The sequence below is a fragment of the Globicephala melas genome, chromosome 17 (assembly GCF_963455315.2).
Source record: "Globicephala melas chromosome 17, mGloMel1.2, whole genome shotgun sequence".
Taxonomy (NCBI): domain Eukaryota; kingdom Metazoa; phylum Chordata; class Mammalia; order Artiodactyla; family Delphinidae; genus Globicephala; species Globicephala melas.
Window position 1 is genome coordinate 9,330,769 of NC_083330.1, and position 21,438 is coordinate 9,352,206.

At 35.9% G+C, this 21,438-nt stretch overlaps 1 protein-coding gene across 2 annotated transcripts in view; it reads left to right on the plus strand.

The window, feature by feature from the left end:
- YTHDF3 (YTH N6-methyladenosine RNA binding protein F3) overlaps nt 1-15,380 on the plus strand; it is a 33,443-nt gene extending 18,063 nt beyond the window's left edge. For both annotated transcript variants that reach the window (XM_030859662.2, XM_030859663.2), the window contains one exon: nt 12,268-15,380. In XM_030859662.2, the coding sequence (XP_030715522.1) occupies nt 12,268-12,291 (24 nt within the window). In that variant the 3' untranslated portion in view covers nt 12,292-15,380. The remainder of the gene's footprint in view (nt 1-12,267) is intronic.
- Nucleotides 15,381-21,438: the final 6,058 nt, after the last annotated feature.

The window sequence follows — 21,438 nt, forward strand, 5'->3', positions numbered from 1 at the left end:
GTGAGGGAAAAAGGAGGATCAAGAGTAGCTTCTGAGTTTTTGAGCTCAGCAGTTGAGTAGATTGCCCCACTGTAAGTGCCTTTACAAATAGTGAATCAGGAGAAATGATTCAACTTTTCTTTTCTTCCATCACCCAGGACAGGTCACCTTGTACGTCTTCCCACACTTCTCCTCTACCCAGTCTGAAAATTTATCTTAGTTTTATTTTTTTATTATATAATTGTCTCAGGAATTATTTATGTTTTATAATCATATATACCAACAATGATTTAAACTTTATTTTATTTATTTTTTGTGGTACGTGGGCCTCTCTGGTTGCGGAGCACAGGCTCCGGACGTGCAGGCTCAGCGGCCATGGCTCACGGGCCCAGCTGCTCTGCAGCATGTGGGATCTTCCCGGACCAGGACACGAACCCGTGTCGGCAGGAGGACTCTCAACCACTGCGCCACCAGGGAAGCCCTAAACTTTATATTTTTAAACTTAAAAATTTTACATTTAAATTGTTTCATGGCTTACTGCCAGTCTTTTTATAATGTGTCTGAACCCACCTTTGACATTTTAATTTGGAGCCTAGCTTGTTTTATTACCATCATCATTTTTTTTTTTTTTTAGGAAGAGTAATTTGATGTAATATATTTATTAAGCGCTTCTAAATCCCGAAAATGCCTTTCTTTGGCCATGATATGTGAACAACAGTTTTACTGGATATAGAAATCTTGGGTCACAGTCTTTTCATTCAGGCTTTGTTTTATAGTTTTCTATTTATAGTCTATTATTTATAGTTTTATATTATGGAGAAGTCTGGGGCCAGCCTAAATTTTCTTTCTTTGGAAATAACTATTTCTGTCTGTGTGCACAAAATTTATTCTTGCTATGTGAACATGTATATGGAATGTGCACAGTATGGGTCTCTTACAGTTTTGCTTATTCCTTCATCTGTAGGCCAAATTTGTTTCCTTTTCTTTTTCCTAGTAATGTCAAAAAATATATTGAATCTTTGTCCTTGAATGCCATTGGTTCTTATCTTCATTATTTTTCTTTGCGTTTGGAGAGTTTCTCAAAATTGAATTTCCATGTCATTGATTTGATTTACTTTGTGTTGGTTCAGTGATTTGTGAGGTTTTGTATTTTTCAATGACTGTTAGTTTGCTTACATTACCACATCTAGTTCTCCCTTCACACCTGTTGTTTTTTTACCTGAATCCCTTGTTCCAGAGTCCACTTTGATTTTTTTTTTTCCCCCTTCTTGGCCATTCTTATCTTGATTTTATTGAGCACAAAGATGACTGTTGAAAGCTTATTTCTGCTTCCTGTAATTATCATTTTTAAATTCCTTCGTCTTATATATCTTTAATTTTTTTTAATTAACACACAGTAAAATTGTAAATTACCTTTTGCTGCCTCTTTCTAGTCAAGTGCTCCCCTCCACTAGTAAGTAATTCACTGATCTGTTCTCTCTCTCTATAAGGCGTTTTCCATAATTTTACATGAATGAAATTACAATGTGTAATATTTTAACACTGGAGTCTTGTACTCAGCACGATGTCCTTGCAGTTTATGTTGCTTTGTGTATCAGTTCTTTGTTCCTTTTAATTCTGTCTTTCCATTGTATGGATTTACCAGTTTGTTAACCATTCATTCTTCGAAGGACATCTGGTTGCTTTCAGATTTGAAGAATGTAAATAAAGCTCCTATAAATATTTGTGTATATATCCTTAAAAAATTTTTTTTAAATCATACGGTGAAAGTCACTTTTTTGGGCTGTACAGTTTTATGAATTGTAACACATTTGTAGATTTGTGTAACCACCACTATCAGGGTACAGTATTCCCCCCAAACTATCTTTTCTTTCCCCTTTGTATTTTATCTTTCCCCAGTGTCTATCTGAACTCATTATAGTTTTGTTAGTATCCTTTTTTTCTGAAAAAATATTTTAAGACTCTTTGCTTTTTTTTTTTTTCTGTCATCATTAAACCAGGCAGAGAATCATCCGGATCAGGTATTTGCCCCCAGATAGGTTTGTTTTTGTGTGTGTGTGCTTTAATGCTTGGTGTTAGTTGCATATTCTCTTTCCATTGCAAACGTGGAGATGGGAGAGCCATGATGTATGTTGACTTTACCAGTTAAGTGATTCATCAACCTGTGAAGAGTAAGAAGGGAGAGCCAGTGCAATGGACATGCTAGTAGTTGAAATTTGACTTTCCTTTGAGTTTGAAACCACCATGTCAGGAAACCTTTTCCCCTGCTTATTAACTGTTTGGCATGTGGGATATCAAGTGTTCTTGCCGTTTTCTTTCTGGAGCTGTTAAAGTCCTTGTCCAGGCAGAAATTGTAGATACTCATTTGTAGATTTCCTCTTAGGTACGCTTGTGTTTGCACTTTGGCTTTCCAGCAAAACTACTTTCAAATACTCTTGGCATCCCAGTGATGAAGGATGTGCCTCCTGTCTATTCTAGGTCCTCCTTGGCTCCATCAAAAAGGACAAATTAGTGGTGTTTTGCTAGGATTTCCTTCACTGGTTATGCCTTTTTTTCTTTTTTAAGTAAAAGGAGTTGCAAGTTATTATTTATGTTCTCTTTTAATGTGACCCCATCTGTCTTGTGTTCAGCTGAAATTCCTCAAAGCTTCTGATATGTCGAGGTCACATTTTCCCAGGTGCACATCCTTCAGAGACCTTGGGTAAAGTAGGGGTTCTTAAGCAAGACAAAAAATGGCACTACTTATAAAAGAAAAGATTGATAAAAATTTGCCTAGATTAAAATCTGTTCATCAAAAGATGCTTTAAAGAAAGTAAAAAGACATGTTAGGAACTGGGAGGAATTTGAACATAACTGACCGGAGACAGTTGTCGAGAGCATTTAAAGAACTCCTGTGAATCAGTTTAAGAAAAAAATAATCCACTACAAAGATGGGCAAAAGATATGGATAATCCTTTCATGAGAGAGGAAATAAATGTGGGTAATAAGTGTAAAAAGATATTCAGTCTTAATAATAATTCAGGAAATGCAGATCAAGACTATAATGAGAAAATATTTTATATCCACTCATTTGGCAAAATTAAGGAATTTGATAATAGCAAGTATTGGAGAGACTGTATAACAACAAAAGGTCTTATACAGTTGCAGGTGGGAGCATTGAATTGATATAGCCATGTGGGTGGGTAGTTCTGCATTTTCTTACAAAGCTGAATGTTTCAGTACCTGGTAATTCAGCAGTTGTCCTCCAGGATATATATCTATACCTAAGAGAAACTTCGCGCATACCCCAGAATACATATAAGAATGTTCTTAGGTGTACAGTTGACACTAGTAAATAACAGGGAACAACTCAAATGCAATCAGCAGGAAAAATGCTTGCTTTATGGCTTTTTTGAGCAATTTGAGAGTACGTTTCATACGTCATGGCTCTTTACCCCAAAAAAGTATCGTATATATTTCCTAAGAATAAGGATATTCTCTCATGTAACCGTGATATTCTGTCACTTGGTCCAGAGTGTCCTTTAAGCCTTTTTTTTTTTTAAATCTTTTTTTGTAGTATAAGATCCAGGCTAAGATTAGAATAACCAAAACAGTTTTGAATAAGAACTATTTTAGAAGGCTTATACTAACCTGACTTCAAATCTTTGCCTTCCCCAAGTGTGGAAAAATTTTTTTGTATACTTTTTAATAGAAGTTTTGTAGTTTAAAATTTTACATTTAGTTTTGTGGTTACTGTAGCTTTCTTTCATTTCTCTTCTTACTGTTTCATTTTTCTCTTTAAGTTCTTCAGCCTATTTGTGATAGCAGAAAAGAAGTTTAAAAAAAAACGAATTCCATCTTGTCATTGCTGGGTCTTTTTCATTGACTGTTTTCTTGTCCCTTTTCTGGTTATTTTAGCAGAGGAGGAATTCCCCAGCTTGCTTTGCCAGTACAGCAGCCTATGGAGGAGCTGACCAAACATACCCTGTCTGTTCATATAAAACTTGGAAAGTCAGATTCTCTATCTTAGACTGAGGGGTAGTCGTGAAACTTAAAACTGCAGGAAAAATCCATGCCAGTTATTGCAGTGTTTGTATAGTTCTTCATTCTTAGATTTGAACACATAACTTTGATATATTCGATTAAAATCAAGCTTGATGAAAAAACCAAGACAAATCCTCTAAAAGAAATAGGTATTCAGAGAGCAGAAGGTAATTTATACAACAAGATTTGATTTGTTAGGGTTCACATGGAAAAAGAAAAGAAAACCAGAAAATGTTCTTGGAAATGAGAAACAGGATTGTCAGCAGTTTTTAAAAATGTTTCTTTTTAAGCAAGTGGATTAATAAAATGTTAATGTTTTAGATCCAGTTAATCATCTGGAATTTCAAATCAGAAATTTCCAAATGTGGAATAATAGAGATGAAAAATATAAGGTGTGAAAGATGTGGTGGAAAGGAGGTCCACTGTATCTAAAGGAGTCTTTAAAAAGACACAGGAAGAAACAGTTGGAGGGAAGGACGACTAAAGAAAAATTTCCAGAGCCAAAAGACACATGTTTTCAGAATGATGGGCTCACTGAGTAACCAGCAGGATTATTTAAAATTGTAAAAGATAAAAAAGATAAGATAAAGAGAAAAGCTTTCGGAGCAAAAGGCCTGTAAGAAAGCTACACAGGAAGGAGAGTCGGACTGTTACCAGAATTCTGTCATCTACAACTCTGGACACATATAAAATCATATTTTGTAGTATAGGGGAATGGGGCATAGAATTATGTTCTTAAAGATGAGTGTCGAATAATATCTGTGAGGGAGGAGTGCAAAATAAAGATTTCAGGTGTACAAGAGCTTAGCTACATACCCTTCATAAGAAACTTGAAGAGGTATTTCAGCAGAATGAAAAAGGAATTTAAGAAGGATAACACCTGGTAGCTGGTTATACTAGAACCATCAATAGGGACTCCGTATGCATTTTGAGTCAGAAGGTTCTCATTGTATACAGTGGACCTCAGGGCTGTAAGCCTCCGTCTGTTAAATGGCATTGTGGTCTTAGACAAACGACAGGAGCCCTCAGTTGGGAAGCACTGACCTTGGAGATGCTCTTTGAGAGTAGGACTTGCTTTGTTCTTTGCTGAATCCTTAGCACCTAATGCTTGGCGCATAGTGGGTGAAGTCATAAGGACAGTCACCAGAACTAAAGATAGAGTGAGTTCTATTGTAGGGACGGGGAAGAGGAGAATATAACGTTCACTGTGATAAATTGCTCGTCATATACAATGGGAATTGATAGTGTCCGAATTGACAAGTCAAGAAATGTATATATTAGCATGCCACTTAAAGTCAGTAGTGGTAACCTATCAGAGGAAGTTGAAATAGAAAAGACTAGAGGGGGATAGGGGAGCTTTACTTTTTTACTTTAACTTGCAATTGTATGTATTACTTCTAACGATAAAGCTAGTTTGATTGGAAAATAAAGAAAACAAAAAACTGCTAATGTTTTGAGTATATTATGTCCAGTATAAATTCGAGTAGTCTACATAGCCATAGAGTCTACTTTTGACTATTTAGATAACGTTTTACTGAAATTTTACCTTTGTTATACTGAATGTGCATCATTTAGCTTCTACTATATTCTTTCATTCTTATAAATCCTTATTGATCAGTAAACAGTCTGAGGTGAGATTTTTAGTTTAATAGCTTTTAAAATTCCATATAGGAAAAATTAGTCTTTTCAGGTACCTGTAACTTTGAGATGAACTTAAGGCATAACTGTAATAAAATCCTTATTAGTTTTAATTTCCAGAACCGTCAGTGTATTTTAATCATTTATGCTATTTTGTGTCGTTGAGCCTTTCCAAAGAGTAAAGTTTAGTCCCTGATATAATTTTTTTCACAATTGGAATAATTTTGATTCTGAGATGAGATGATGTCTAGGTCTGTCTCAAAGTAATCAAGTTTGTGCTAATATACAAGAAATTACTTCAGTTGTAGTTATTTTAGTAGTAGTTACTGTTGTTAGCAGTAAGCATTTTCCTGACAGTTCTGTACTTCTTTTTTCTCAAGTGGAACATTTAGTTTAATGCTTTCCCATTAATCAGATTGCAGTTCTTAGGATCAAGAATGGTTGAAGTCTCTGATGACCTTTCAGTAAACTCTTCTACAATTGTAGTTGTCTATTTGTGAGTTGATTATGATGAACAGAAACAAATTCAGTGTATAAAATCTTGCTTTTCCTTTCATCTTCACTGTAAAATTTAAAGAATATTTCTCTGGAAAACAGTTTTTGGCCCAGGATGTATCACACGTGACAGAATAAACTTACATTACGTATTTAAGTGAGTAATTCTATGATAAGACATTGAGTGATATTTGAATAATCAAGATGAATCTGTTTTTATTGTAGTAATACTCTGTTCTGAGCTTAGTAATAATTCTTTATAAGCCAGAATTGGGAAAAGAGGTACTTCAATTAGCATTTTATAACTGATTTTTTTCCCCCTCAGATTTATCTTGGCACCCTATAGGAGAGTTAATAGTGGCTATGTTAAGTTCCAATGTTGATAAAGAAATTTATGAGTTTTTAGGAGATGGATTATTGGGTTAATCATAGATCTTTGGGAGAGATTTGTTTCACATGGATTATGGTGTGAACAGTCATCCTTAAATTGAGTGGTATCTCAGTTGTCTATTTTTCTTTAGCAACAAATGCATGATTACAGTCAGCCCTCCATATCCACAGATGTGAACCTGCAGATAATGGAACCCGTGGATACAGGGGGCCAGCTGTAAGGGCCTTGAGCATCCTCGGATTTTGATATCCACGGGGGCCCTGGAACCAGTTCCCTGCAGGATATTGTGTGTGTGTGTGTGTGTGTGTGTGTGTGTGTGTGTGTGTATATATGTAGTATATATATAATATATATATACACACACACACCTAGGATGTAAAAAAGCTACAAGTGGACAGTTCCACTTGTGAACAACAATCTGGAGTATAATAATTTTATTACTTTCATTTTATCATAAAGAGTCCAAAATCTCACTCCAAAATACGGTTGCATATTGATTCGTTCGCTCGGCTTTAAGACCTTGTTACTGGGTTCCAGAGAAGTAGTGTCATCCCGCTCCTCCCACACTCCACGGACAATTCTAGCCTATGTCTTGTGTTCTAGTCAACCTTTATCACCATATATTTAGAGCCTGCGTGTTCTTTTCTTAACTGTTCCCTTATTCATTCAACAGATAAATATTAAAGGTTACCAGTAAGCCACTTAAGATAAATAGCTCTTACTCTTTTTAAAATTTATTTATTTTATTTATTTATTTTTGGCTGCGTTGGGTCTTCGTTGCTGCGCGCGGGCTTTCTCTAGTTGTGGCGAACGGGGGCTACTCTTCGTTACGGTGTGTGGGCTTCTTATTGCGGTGGCTTCTCGTGGAGCCCGGGCTCTAGGCGCATGGGCTTCAGTAGTTGTGGTGCAAGGCCTCAGTAGTTGTGGCGCACGGGCTTAGTTGCTCCGTGGCACGTGGGGATCTTCCCAGACCAGGGCTCGAACCCATGTCCCCTGCATTGGCAGGCGGATTCTTAACCTCTGTACCACCAGGGAAGCCCCAATAACCCTTTCTTTGTAGAACTCAGAGGTCTTGGAGAGACAGACATAATTTCTCTCAGTAAAATTTTGTAGTTTTCACTGTTGAAAACCACATGGCTCTTACAGAATTTGTTTCTAAGTATTTTATATAATTTTTACTGCTATTGTGAATGTAATTTGTATTTTCAGTCTTCCCAGTTGTTTGCTACAATTTTATATCAATAGAAATGTCCTATATTGTGTGACCTTGCTAAATTCACTTATTAGTTCTAGTAGTTCTAATAGAACATCCTTAGGATTTTCTGCCTAACAGATCATATCATCTGCAAATAGAGACCGTTTTACTTCTTTTTGATCTTTATGCTTTTTTTCTTGTAATTTTATTACTTGTATTACTTAAACATAAAATTAAGTGAAAACTCTAAAACCAAAATAAAACTGCACATAAACAAAAAATTTAGTGTGATGAGTGATGTTATTTTGCCGAAACTAAATCACAGCTCAAAGCATGAATTAGTCTTAAGTTTTAGAACCCTGTTTTTACTCTCATTTGGACCACCTAAACTAACACATGTTATGACTGTCCTCCACCATTTTCACTATTTGACCACCTTCCTAACTCTTCCATTTTATAGTACACTTTGAGGTTATTTGATCTTGGTACAGATGAATAGTTTTTATATTATTAGACTGCATCTGTTCTTTTCTTAAACTTGACACACAATAAAGCATCAAATGCAAATGTGGGCACTGGAATCTTTGTAAAGTAGTTCTTTACTATAGTGTGGTCATGCAGAAGGATCAAGAATGTTAGAGTCTTCCTTCTCCCTCTTTGTAGAGGGCACCACTGTCCGCCCTTCCAGTTCAGGCCAACAATACTGGACTAATTCGCAATATTCCTCTTTCACACTCCATATCTAACCAATCTATCAGTAAGTCTTGTTGGCTCTGCTTTCAGAATAGATCCAGAATCTAAACACTTTCCACTAGCTCTCCATCCTCCATTATTATTATTATTGTACTGGATGATGATTGTGCTAGCCTCCTTACTGGCCTTCCTGCTTCTACTTTTGCTCCTCTATACACTCCGTTACCATCAGAACAGCCCTTAAGAGGTCCTTCTGACAAGTGAGACTGGACTCAGTTTTCTCCTGCTTTTCTGAAGGTAGTATCAAAGTGTTGCCAACCTCAAGATACATCAGGAAATACTCCTTTTTCTAGTCTCTGGAACAGTTGGTATAAGTACAGAATTCTTGTGAAACCACATGAGCCTGGGAGTTTTTCTTTGGGGTAGATTTTTAATTGTTGGTTAAAGTTCTTTAGTTATTATAAGTCTTCAAGTTTTCTTTGTATTCTTGAATTTGTTTTGGTAAATTTTATTTTTAGGAAGTTGTTTTGTTTTAAGCTTTTTTTCGTATTGGCATTAATATTATTTTAATTTTTTTTAGCTGTGTGAGTCTTCACGATATTATTTATGCTTCATTTCTTTTTTTTAAATCAGTCTTTCCAGAGATTTTTCTATTGTCAGCCTCTTTTACCCCCCAAACACCAGTTTTTATTTTTGTTCTCTTAGGCTCTCTTTATCTCTGTTTTCTGTTTCATTCTTTTCTCCTGCTGTCCTATTTGATTCATTTTACTTTGGGGGACTCAATGCTACTTACTTCCTAACATATTGAGTTGGATGATGAGCTCATTATTTTTCAGTTTTAAAAAAAATGTTTTTTTAAATTCTATACATTAAATTTCTAATTTTATTTTTCAGGGCTTATTAGATTTAGTATATTTATATTGTACTGGTATAAAAAATTTTGAATTTTTGTTATGATTTTTTGGGAGACTTTTAGAAATGTGTTCTAGATTTTCCAAATGTGGTAAGATTTTGTTTGTTGTTACCTGTTTTGCTGTTAAAATTGATGTCAGAAAATATGCTATGTATGATACTGACTCTTTGGTATTTAGATTGGTTTTCTGGTCTGGCATATAGTTCCTTTCTGTGGTTGTTCATTGTGGACCCTGTAATGATTTGGCTCCGTTTTCTGTATTCTGTATATTCAGTCTTTATTTTCATTAACTTGTCTGCTTTATCAATTACTAAGAGAAATGTGTTAAATTCTCCTGCTATAATTAGGAACCTGTCAGGTTTTCTTTGTAATTCTGAAAACTTTTAATATATGTAAAGTTGTATTTTTAGTTTAATACTGTTACAGCTTTTTATAAAAAATGTTTCTTACTCAGTATGTAGTGGTTTTTGCCTCAGTGGTTTTTGCCTTAGAATCCACTTTATCTGATATTAATATAGTTGACTAAGTCTTCATTTGGCTTGTTTTATGTTTAGGGTAAATTTCTTGTAAATCATGTGTAACTAGATTTCTTTTTTTAATTTTGAGCTCTTTTGTGTTTTCGTTAATGAACCTCCATTTTTTGATTGCTTGATAAAAATGTATAAATAATATAAATGTGTATTTCTGCCATTTTATGTTTTGTGCTTTCTAATTCACCTAGATCTTTCGAGCTCCCCTCTCCCTCCTTTCCTGTCCTAGCACAGGAAAGGAGTTTTTAAAATTTTTCTCTTTTCCTGTCCACTGAGTTAGAAGTTATGCATTATGTACATAGATTTAATCTGTATATTTTATTGATTCAGTTAAAGGTGCCATAATTGATTACAGTTCAAAATGAAACAGCATCTCTAACTTCTATTTAAATAAAACATGGTCCTCATTCATATACCTAATCATCTCCCTCAGGTTAAACCTCTCTTTGTCTAGCTTATCCTTAAGTAGTATTGCCCTTTTTTCCTGTAGTTTTGGGGTTTTTCATGGAGTTGATGAATTTCTCTAGTTTTGATCAGTCATTTCATGGGGAGGATTAAGCAGTGAGCTGTTACCACTTTTTGCTTCATCTGTAATACAGTGTTTTATATCCAGCTAATTAAAGCAGGCTTCAACATTTCTCATACAAATCTGTTTCCTTCAGCTGAGAAATAAATTTCCTTTATGTTGAGGCTGGTTTTTTAAAAGCTTTAGGGCCTTTGTAAAATTAGACTACAGATTCCTGGTTCCAAATTCTTTTTTTGTCTTTTTTTTCCTTTGTTTATGTTGTTGGATTTTTGGTTTTGTTTATCCTTTGGAAACATGATTAATTAGCTGGCTCTGTGTCTGTTTTCATTTTTGTTTTTTTCTTTAGGAATATCTCACTGATGCTTATGGGTGTATGAAATAATTCATTTGTAGTTATAGTAGGGCATTTATTTGTTAGCTTTCTGTATTAAATACTGTTATTCTAGTCTAGGAATATATAAAGATGAAAAAGAAAGGACTTTAGTAACAAAGAACTTAAAGTTCTCTTTGGAATTTATTTTTATAAATTGATTGATAGATTGATTGCTGTGTTGGGTCTTTGTTGTGTGCCCGGGCTTTCTGTAGTTGCAGCGAGCGGGGGATACTCTTCATTGTGGTGGCTTCTCTTGTGTGGAGCACGGGCTCTAGGCGCGCAGGCTTCAGTAGTTGTGGCTCGAGAGCTCTACAGCGCAAGCTCAGTAGTTGTGGTGCACGGGCTTAGTTGCTCCACGGCATGTGGGATCTTCCTGGACCAGGGCTTGAACCCATGTCCCCTGCATTAGCAGGCGGGTTCTTAACAACTGTGCCACCAGGGAAGTGCCCTCTTTGGAATTTAAAATACAGTTTTCTGATGGTGTCACAGGGGCTGGGACATTAATTTGACCATTGGCAAAGTATATACATATTTATTATGGAGCATGTGTTACTTATAGAAAAGTGGGAGTAGTGAAACCACAAATAGAGAGTCTTATAATGTGTTAGACACAGTGGCTTTCAGTGTGGTCCTTGGACCAGCAGTATTAGGATCACCTTGAACTCATTAGAACTGCAGGCTCACAAGTTCAGCTTCAGACCTTTGCGGCCCAATAGTGAGTGTTTCCACAGCCATCCAGGTGATTCTGATGCTTGCTAAAGTATGAGAACCAGTGATGACACATTAAAGCAGATGGTGGCACAAACAAACTACGTAATGCATCCACTTGACAGGCATGCAGAGTGCTAGTCATCCTTTTTTTCAAGGATAAGTATTACATGTGGATAATTTGGTTAATAAACATCATGAAAACATCACTCAACTTATGTTCAAGGGGTTTCTGCTTTCTTAAAAGAAATTATAATAAGTATTATTATTTCTTCATGTGAAAAATTATGCTGAATCTGAGAGTAGGATATGGAGGAAGCTTGTGATTCAGTGTTTTTTTTTTTTTGTTTTTTTTTTAAGTTAATACTGAAAGCTTAATTTAATGCAGTTTAATGCAACTCTTTTCCTTTCCTCCTAACCCTACCTCGGCCAATAGTTTTCAAATTGCTTCAGAGGACTTCTGGTCTATTTTGATACCTCACCATCAAAAACTCACTGAAAGGGCTAGAAAGACATTATTGTAATAGTCTCACCTAAACAAAATTCTGTGGGAAAACAGAGCTGTGGTGAGGACCTATAATCTCCTGAACTAGGTCTTTGTGTTTGGACTTCTTTATTTTAAAATGGTTTGTGGTAACCACACTGAGGTGTGTATAGGTAATAGTAAATCGTTTTTAGCTAATTACTTGAAAATTAGTATTTGAAGAACTTCTTATGGAGATGGTTTACATTATAAATGCATATAGTTTAAATCATTAAATAATGATGGTGTTTTGTTAAAGGTCTTTGTGCTTTTCTTTCAGGAGAGAAATAGAAACAAACAATAACCATATGAAGATGTCCTGTTAGAATTATACAACACTAATGATGTAGACTCTGGAAATGCCTAATAAGTCAAAGAAGACGTTATTAAAGCTTTTTTCTGCTTAAGGTGACATCTTTGAACTCTAACACAGAACTGACTCTCCTTGTAATGGTTTTCATCAGCGCGTCTGCCCTTATACTCTCACCAAACACACTTGAGAACTGTAACTTCGTCAAGCACTTTCTGTCCTGAAGCTTTTACCAGTATCTGCTGTCTTTTGTAATTATGCATCCTAGCTAAGGCACAGAAGACTGAATGAATGCAAGGATTCATTAACTCTTTGAATTTGTTAAATACTAACAGTTAACCATTAGAAGTGGTTCAATGATGTAAGAGTCACACTGCTTCAACTTTTTCTTTGTTGTAGTTTTTAAATTGTCAATTTTTAGCTATTTGACAGATTAAAAGCAAAATAATCATGCCATATTTAGTCCTGGAGTTCAAGTCTAAATGTTTATGTGAAAATTATTGTAGTAAACTTTTAATATGGCAAAGCAACCTTATGCTCTATTTTAGCCAAATGAAACATAATCTGAGATTATATTAGAACATTTCCCTTGTCTTCAAACTGTTTGGTGTAACAGAATATTGATATGCAGCTTGGTGGATTTCACCAGTTAATGCACATTCTTCTCCCCTCCTTCCCCCAATAATATGTATACTGAAAAATGTGCATTTGTCTGAGGAATTATTTTGTTTGCTACCACTTAATGAATCTCAAAATTTTGAGTAATGTACCTCAGTCTAATCAGACTTTTTATGACCTTTATAACTACATTTAAAACCCTTAATTCCTATTTCTGGGTGTTTGCGAGCCTGATTGCTATCATGAAGTAAAAAATTTATTACTCTAGGTATTCACTAGCTAAATAAACATAGTTCTTGTTTAGCAAGCATATATTGTTCCTCAACTCCTTTCTCCAGCTTTTGCAGTGTCCTGGCATCCTTAAAATATTTGAAAATATGGCCTTGATCCATGGATTAAATCAGTATCTAAGTGAATGTGTTGATGTTTTATTGATCAGATCTATATAAATGGGAATACAGCATATATCTGGGTATTCTTATAGTTATCTTTTTAACATCTTATTTTTTTCGTTAATTACATATCAACATTAATTTTGTATCTTGAAACAAATTGATTTTGTATAATTATGTGTCAGACATCTGTATTAACTGATCTGATGGCACATGGTTATGAAATAATGTACTGCCCCTTATATTACTGTTCCAAAAGGAGAAAGCTATGTAGAAAGATATGTTAAGGATGAAAATAGCAATACAGTAGATTTGAGTACCTTGATGTTTTGCATTTACTCCACTTATGTTTACATCATGTTTAGAAATGTTTTCATTTACTATGGTCTTTGGTCACTTCGATTCAAAATTTAGTGACAGATATTTCTTTGAGGCTTTCATTTGTGTGATTTTTTTTTTTTTGTACAATGTTTTCTTAAAATGTACAAATACTGTATTCAAGCGAAAACCAATACAGTATTTGTAGCTAAATTGTAGCTACTTCACAGTGCTTTGGTAGTCCCAGGATAGTTACCAGTGTTTACTGAAGGGAACATCAAAATGTTAATAGTATATTACAAAATAAAGACTTTCTTAAAGGAAAATTGCACCTATTTTACCTTTTTTAAGAGTAAGCCATGAAATCTTGTAGTAACATGTCTCGTAACTATTTGTAATGAAAATTGGCATTTGGGTATAGTCACCACAGCAGCGTTCTGCATCCCTAGGATTATACAGGTAGGACATGTCAGAGAGGGGACACTGTCACTCGGGAGGTCCTGTTAGAGAAAACTGTACAGGGGTGACCTTGTGGAAAGGATCTGAGTCTTCTCTCTGAGGTTCTCTTCTTCTTGGTGCTTTATTAGCAACTCTGAATATTTTTATAAAACTAGTTACATTATACACGGATTGAAACTTGTTTAATTTACATTAGGTTTCTGTGTAAGAGATGTCACGGAAACACTCAGCAAGCAGGCTGATTGCAATAGCAGACTCAGAAATGTCAAATGTAACTCAGCAGTCTACTCATGGTGAGGAGTACATCCCAGTGCCTTTAACCTGGATTTCTAATATTAAGTGAAATGGGTGCAGCATTCCTTTGGGGAAAAAACCAAGACAAAACAAAACTTTTCAATTGGTCAGTTTTTTTCCTCATTTAAATTTTCTTCCGAGTGCCTCTTCTCTCTCCCTCCTTGGTCTGTCAGTGTACAGCAAAATGTTTTTCCTCTAAGTGAGATGATCAGAAGTTGTCTCAGTAGCACAACTAATGGAAGGTTTCTTAGCTGTGGGGACCAAGAGGGAGAGAAACTGGGCTCTAGAGCAGGAGACTGATCCAGTGTTCTGAGTAATCACAAATTAAGACATTATTGGCCCAGTAACTTTCTTGCTTAATGTTTTTCCAAGATCTGGTTTGAATGTTTCTTAATTAAAGTTATCTTACGTGGGTGTTTTATTTTGAAAGGTATTATATAGTTTGTATATTTAACAGTAAGGGGGAAAATGTAACCAAAATTAGTATTCTTTCTCTATACATATTGGTACTTGAAGATTCCTTTCAGAAGAAACCCCAGCCTTTTCCTAAGTTCAATCCTCGTTTTAACTTAAGTGATCTTTCTAATTCAAAAGCTGTGTTCTTTTTGAATACCATGCATGGGGGTTAAGCTGATGTTAAAACAGTTTGCAATAAAAGAAGAATCAGCTTAAGTCATTTAATCATTTCAAGTGCATTCTGCATCCTATAAAAATAAGTTTGAGAACTTTAAGAGAATTGTGTTTCATTAAGTTTTGCATATCTTTTGTTATGCCATGTAAATTCCCTTCTTTTTCATATGATTAAAGAAAGGTTATGATAAAATGATTAGTTCATTTACATTCACTTGTAGCAGTTACATGAGAATTTAAATTTTGTCGTGTTTGGGTTTGTTCATTCCTGTGAATGATGGTACAGTTAGGTGAGATTTTCTGTTATGGTACCCAAACTCACCATTTGGTCCTCTTTAATCTTTGAGGGTTTCAATAAAAATTGTTCACTCATATCTGTGTTCTTTCCATTTTATCTTTATAAATACAGATTGCCTTCCAGAAAACGTAACATTCTTGTCAGCTCTGTTACGAATTTCCTGATTGACATACCTTTCAAGTACAAATAGATTATGTCATTCGATTTAGTTGGCCATTTGAAATTAAGTGGGGAAATTAAAGAGAGGAAGGATCACAGTTTATCCTAATCTTTATCCACTCCAGTGAGCTTACTGAATTACATGCTCTTAACACTAAACTTAGAGCAAAAGAGAAAGAGGCTTACTTAATAGGAGGAAGTCTTGGCACCAGCTGTCTCATAACCCTAATCCCCCATTCTTGGTACCAAGGAATGCTTTTTAATAGTGTGGACGTTGTCCTTTGGGCTGGATAGAGCTTGTGGAGATGGGATCGTGGTGACTCTGAATGGTGCGTTGATAATCATTGCTGGGCTCTCTAAGGCACTCGTTCAGATGGGGGAAACCAGAGTTTTAGTTTTGTGCTGCATACCACACTGTTAGCCTGCGATCAGGGCACAGTTTTACAGGCACCCCAGGTGTCCCACATTGCAGCATCATCTCCTAAAGAGGGTTTGCATCTCTTCAGCGTACTTATATTTGAGGCTACTCATTTTTAGTTGGGACCCTAATTCTTACTGGCTTTGCTTTATCTTGCTTAGTGACATTAGATTTAGTAATTGTAGTCTAGGAACTAAAATATTCTTGCAGTTAGAAGTTAACTGAGCAATTCAAGGTCATTTGCTTTCTAATCACAGAACAGTTGATCCGTGAACAACACAGGTTTGCACTACATGGGTCCACTTGTACACAGACTTTTTCCAGTTGTAAATACAGTACTGCACAATCTGAGGCTGACTGAATCTGTGGATGCAGAGGAACCTCGGATATGGAGGGACCGTGTGTGAGTAGGGCCGACTTTAAGTTGTATGTCGTGGAGGGTCAGCACCCCTAAACCCCTGTGTTTTTCAAGGGTCAGTTGTACTTGTCATTGCGTAATCGTGATGTGTATTCTTTCCTCATTTCTCTTGGTGCAGTGATAGTGAGGGGCAGAGCTCCCCTGTAGATCACCCACAGGTAGTAGCGGCAGTTTAAATACAGTTTGTTTATAAATTGTGCACTAAGTTCAGAATTTTTCTACTCCATATTTTGAGTTACTTGTATGTATAACATTGGAGCTAAATGTAAATGAAAACTGTCTTTATAAAAGTCAGTGTACAAGGAAGATGTGAGTGCAGAGTTCGAAACACTGGGGGGAGTTCCGCATCCCTTCCTGCCACCCTGGGCCGCTTCAAAGAATACCCCTTACACAGAACACACTTAGAGCTTTAAGTATCTGAACGTCATTTGAAAACATCATTGGCTGTTTCTGACACATCTGTAACCAGAATGGAATTACTGTATAGGGGAAGATCTTAGAATTGGGAGTTGGAAAGACCAGACTTACATAGTTACTTCTAACTGGTAGATTGACACTGAACAAATCACTTCCGTTGTTGTTAGTGCACTTGGTAAATTCAGGAGATTTGCATAGAATGCATCTTAGGTTCTCTGCAGTTCTGAATTTTTATAATTTTATGATTTATATAGCTTTGTAGGATTATTCTAGCAATAATGAACTTTTAAAAATAAGTTTGGAAACCAGTGAAATTTGTGATAGTCATTCTTTGTTTATTTCAGAATATAAGTACTGAATACCTCCAATTGTATTTTATTCATTGACTCTGATAAAATATAACCATTACTTCCCTTTAGTGAGTTTTGAAGTCTAGTGGTTCAAAATCTTCATCTTTTCCACAGTGTTGGTAAAAAGTATCAAGAGAATGTGTGTCCCAAAGAAATCCAGTCCAAGTTTGTTTGTTTTTTAATTCTACTGCCGTTTTACATTATCCTTTTTTTTTTTTCCAAAGAGACTATATTTTAGAACAGTTGTAGAGAAAAATCGGGAAGACAGTACAGAGAGTCCCCATATAGCTTACATCCAGCTTCTTCTCTTCTAACATCTCACATTAGTCTGGTACATATGTTGTAATTAATGGACCAATATTGATCCCTTATTTTTTTTTCAGATTTTTTTTTTTTTTTTAACCAAATTGTCCTTATTCTGGTTCAGGACGCCATCAAGGGTAGATTCACGTTACTTTTAGTTGTCGTGTCTCCTGAGGTTCCTCTTGGCTGCGATGGTTTCTCAGACTTGGTTTTGGTGACCTTGACAGTATTGATATTTTGTAGAGTACTCCTCCTCTGGAATTTATCTTATATCTTTCTTATGATTAGATGGGGTTATGAGTTTTTGGGAGGAAGACCACAAAGGTAAAGTTGCCATTTCCATCACGTCATGTCAAGGATGCATACCACCAACATATGCCTGTTGATGTTGACTGACCACTTGGCTCTGGTAGTGTCACGTTTCTCCATTATGAAGTTACCCTTTTTCCCTCCTTTCCACACTGTACTTTGGAAGGAAGTCACAGTATACACTTGAGTAGGCAATTATGCTCTCCCTTATCCTTGTATTTGTAAAGAGGGATACAGGAATCTGTTTTACTAGAACATAGTCTCATCCTGGCAGGCTTGTGTGTCCTTTTTGCTTTTATCTCTTTAGAACTTCCCTCCCCTCCCACTGTCTTTCCTCATTTCTCAATGGAATAGATGGATTTTGGAGGAATTCTAATAGAGACTCATACCCTCTCCCTGAATGGATTCTCATTGTGTGTGGAGATTTTAGTAAAGGGATTGAAGTTATATCAGTAGAGAAAACTTAGATGATGGCCAAATATCCTGATCTTACGAGTATAGGTAAGAAGAGATAGTCATTCAGATTTGACTGGATTGAAAAACCAAAGGTAGGAGTTAAACAGTATATTATGGTTAGAATGATGCATTCCTTTAAAAGGTGACTTAAGTAGCTCTGCCTCTGTTTTTTGATGGAATGCTTTTGAAATACTTCGGAGGCTGCTGCGTAATATTCTGGCCGGGAGCGTGGACTTTGGAGGCTGATAAACCTGCAATGGAATCTGGGTCCACTAGGCTCCAAGCCTAGATTTCTTCATCAGTTAAAAAAGATGAATGAGAATGGAGCCTGTAAGGATTAAATGAAGTAATAGGAAGTGGTGAGCACGAACCCTGAGCCTGTGGCAAGCCTTCCGATTGTTAACTGTTGCTCTCCTCTTCTGTTTCTTATGGAAAATTTAGAATTTATTGTTTACCGTTGAATATTTCTTACGGTAATCTTTACTGCTTAGATGCAGTTTAGAGGTTGTAGAAAGTTGATTACTTTCAGTTCATATTGTTACATGATTGAGATCCTGAGAAAAGGGACTACCTGAATAAAGCTTTGTTAAATTATCATTTATCTTCGTTTTTTGCAACTTTTGATTTCCGGGGTTTTCAGTGACTGTCAGCCATGCTTTTTCAAAGTACGTAGAATCAAATGAGGGGCTTCCCTGGTGGCGCAGTGGTTAAGAATCCGCCTGCCAATGCAGGGGACATGGGTTCGAGCCCTGGTCTGGGAAGGTCCCACATGCCACGGAGCAACTAAGCCCGTGCGCCACAACTACAGAGCCTGCACTCTAGAGCCCGTGAGCCACAACTACTGAAGCCTGGGTGCCTAGAGCCTGTGCTCTGCAACAAGAGAAGCCACCGCAATGAGAAGCCTGGACACCGTGACCAAGAGTAGCCCCAGCTCGCCGCAACTAGAGAAAGCCCGCTCGCAGCAACGAAGACCCAATGCCGCCAAAAATAAAATAAATACACTTATTAAAAAAAAAAATCAAACGACATAGTTTATCCTGCTAGAGCTGAGCAGATGGCAAAACCAAAGGAAAATTAGACCAAAAGGAAAGCAACTAGGAAGAATAACAAGAAAATCTATGAAAACTAGAAGAAAAGCCAAAGATGAAAATCAGATCAAGAAATTTTTTGCTTTGCTTGTTACAAATGCCTCGATATTAATGCCACTTAAGTGTATTAGTAAATTATAAGAGCACACTGTGAATATTTAGTAACAATTCAAAATGGAAACACTGTATGGATGTGTTACCTCCGTATTTCAACTTTACAAGGAAGAGGTATTTGACAGTAGTTCCAACTATTCGTGATATCGTACAACTTTAGAAGGAAAAAGTATTTGACAGATAGTAGTTCCAACTAGTATATATTCAAGATTATATTTCGAGGTAAAAAGTTTACAAATAAAGCTTCAACATATGTTTGCGTGCTGATATTAAAGCTCCAGTATGTTAAGCTTGTTCTGCTTGGCTTTTGCGGCAGTCACTGACTCTGTTTCCTCTGTAAAGCACCCAGTGCTTACAGCACAGTTAGTACTTCATCTCAGAGCTGTTTTCTAGTTTGCCCATGTATGTATGCTTACCAGTGTCATCTGTGGTTCCTTCTAAGCTTGTTTATTCCAGTTGTACTTATTTCTTTTATTATGAGATTTAAATATGTAAACTGATAAAATGTGATTGATAGTTGTTGCTATGAAAACTAAATTGACTTCTTTGGAAATACCTGACAAAAGTGAGTTGTCTAATTAGGTATAGATCAGAAAACAGTAAAAACTTGGCAGGAAAATCATTAAAATGTAGAAGTTTGTGTGCAGTTTGCAAGTGTATTTTCATTTCTTACTCCAGTGGTTAATGTTAGATGGTGCCTTAGAGGTGAGGTATGGTTCACAGAAGAAAGACATGATTCTTATTCAGAGAAGTCTTGGACCTAAATCAAATCCTTGTGGGATACTAATTCCCCAACCAGGATCGAACCCCGGGCCGTCGGCAGTGAAAGCGCAGAGTCCTGACCACTGGACCTCCAGGGAATTCCTGAAGTATTTGTGTTTTAAATTAAAATGTGCAAAGTTTGTATCACTTATGAATCTACTCGTTAACTGACATCTTTCATTATTTAACACTTTATTTTAAAGTTTTAACCTAAATTATTCTTTTTAAAGTCCCAAAACTTTTTTCCTTCTGCCTTAAACAGCTTAACATGACTGCATGTGTCCATGTGTAATAAGCTGCTAGGATATCTTTGCAAATAAATGTAATAAAGAGAAAGAAGTATTCATACCACTTGGAAACTACAATGTGCCAGCACTTACATATTTATTTCAAGTATCTAAACTATGAGCAATGTTTTCTGTATGAAATGTACCCACTAATAATTTCTTGTATCTAAATTTAAAGCCAACTGAAACCATGTCAAGTCTTGAGTGAAACCATTCCTCTTTTGGAAAGGCACAGAGCTTATGTAAATTGATGGTCCTCCCCACGACCCCTGCCATTACTCCTTTAATAAGGGGAAAAAAAGGCCTGAGAAAGAGGAACTTAGATATTCGGTACCTGTCTTAGAGTTATGTAGCCTTGGCATGTTTCTTTGTTTTTGTTCTTTTTTTTTTTTAATTTTTTTTTCCAAATTTCTTCAGCTTTCCAGGCAATAGTTGAAAGGTCATGTGTTAAAACCAAATGAAAAGCCAAAGGAATGAATATCAGTAGCATATGTGTGTATGTGAGTGTGTGTGTGTGCGTGTAGAAATAAACTAGGTATTTGCATCTGTATTTATTTTCAACCAGATTAAAAAGAGATTTCACAGAAGACATTTTAAACAGCTTTCTGACAAAGGTTCAGATATAAAAAAAGACATTAATGCTGAGTTTCTTTCACATATAGACACAGCCTCTTCTTCCCCTTCAGTTCCTGTGTTTAGTTTGGTGAGCAAACATCCATCCACAATGAAAGCGCAACTTTCACTGTTTTAAAGGAAAGCCTCCAGTGTTTCATCATTGTAGATCTATTTTTATATCATTCAGGAGTGTTGCACAGGCCCAATGCTAGACAGATTACTGCCTCACAGTGGTTCCTGGATGGTTTTGATGCTTGGATCTATTGTCCTGGTATCTAGTCTTAATGTAACTCCCCTAATTTATTAATAATAAAATTATCACCAGTCAATATCATACTTGTAACATTTCCATCATGTTTATAATACAATAATATATAATATTAATAATCTCAAATTTATTAACAGCTTGGGCAGCAGTTCCCATACTTTTTAGTCT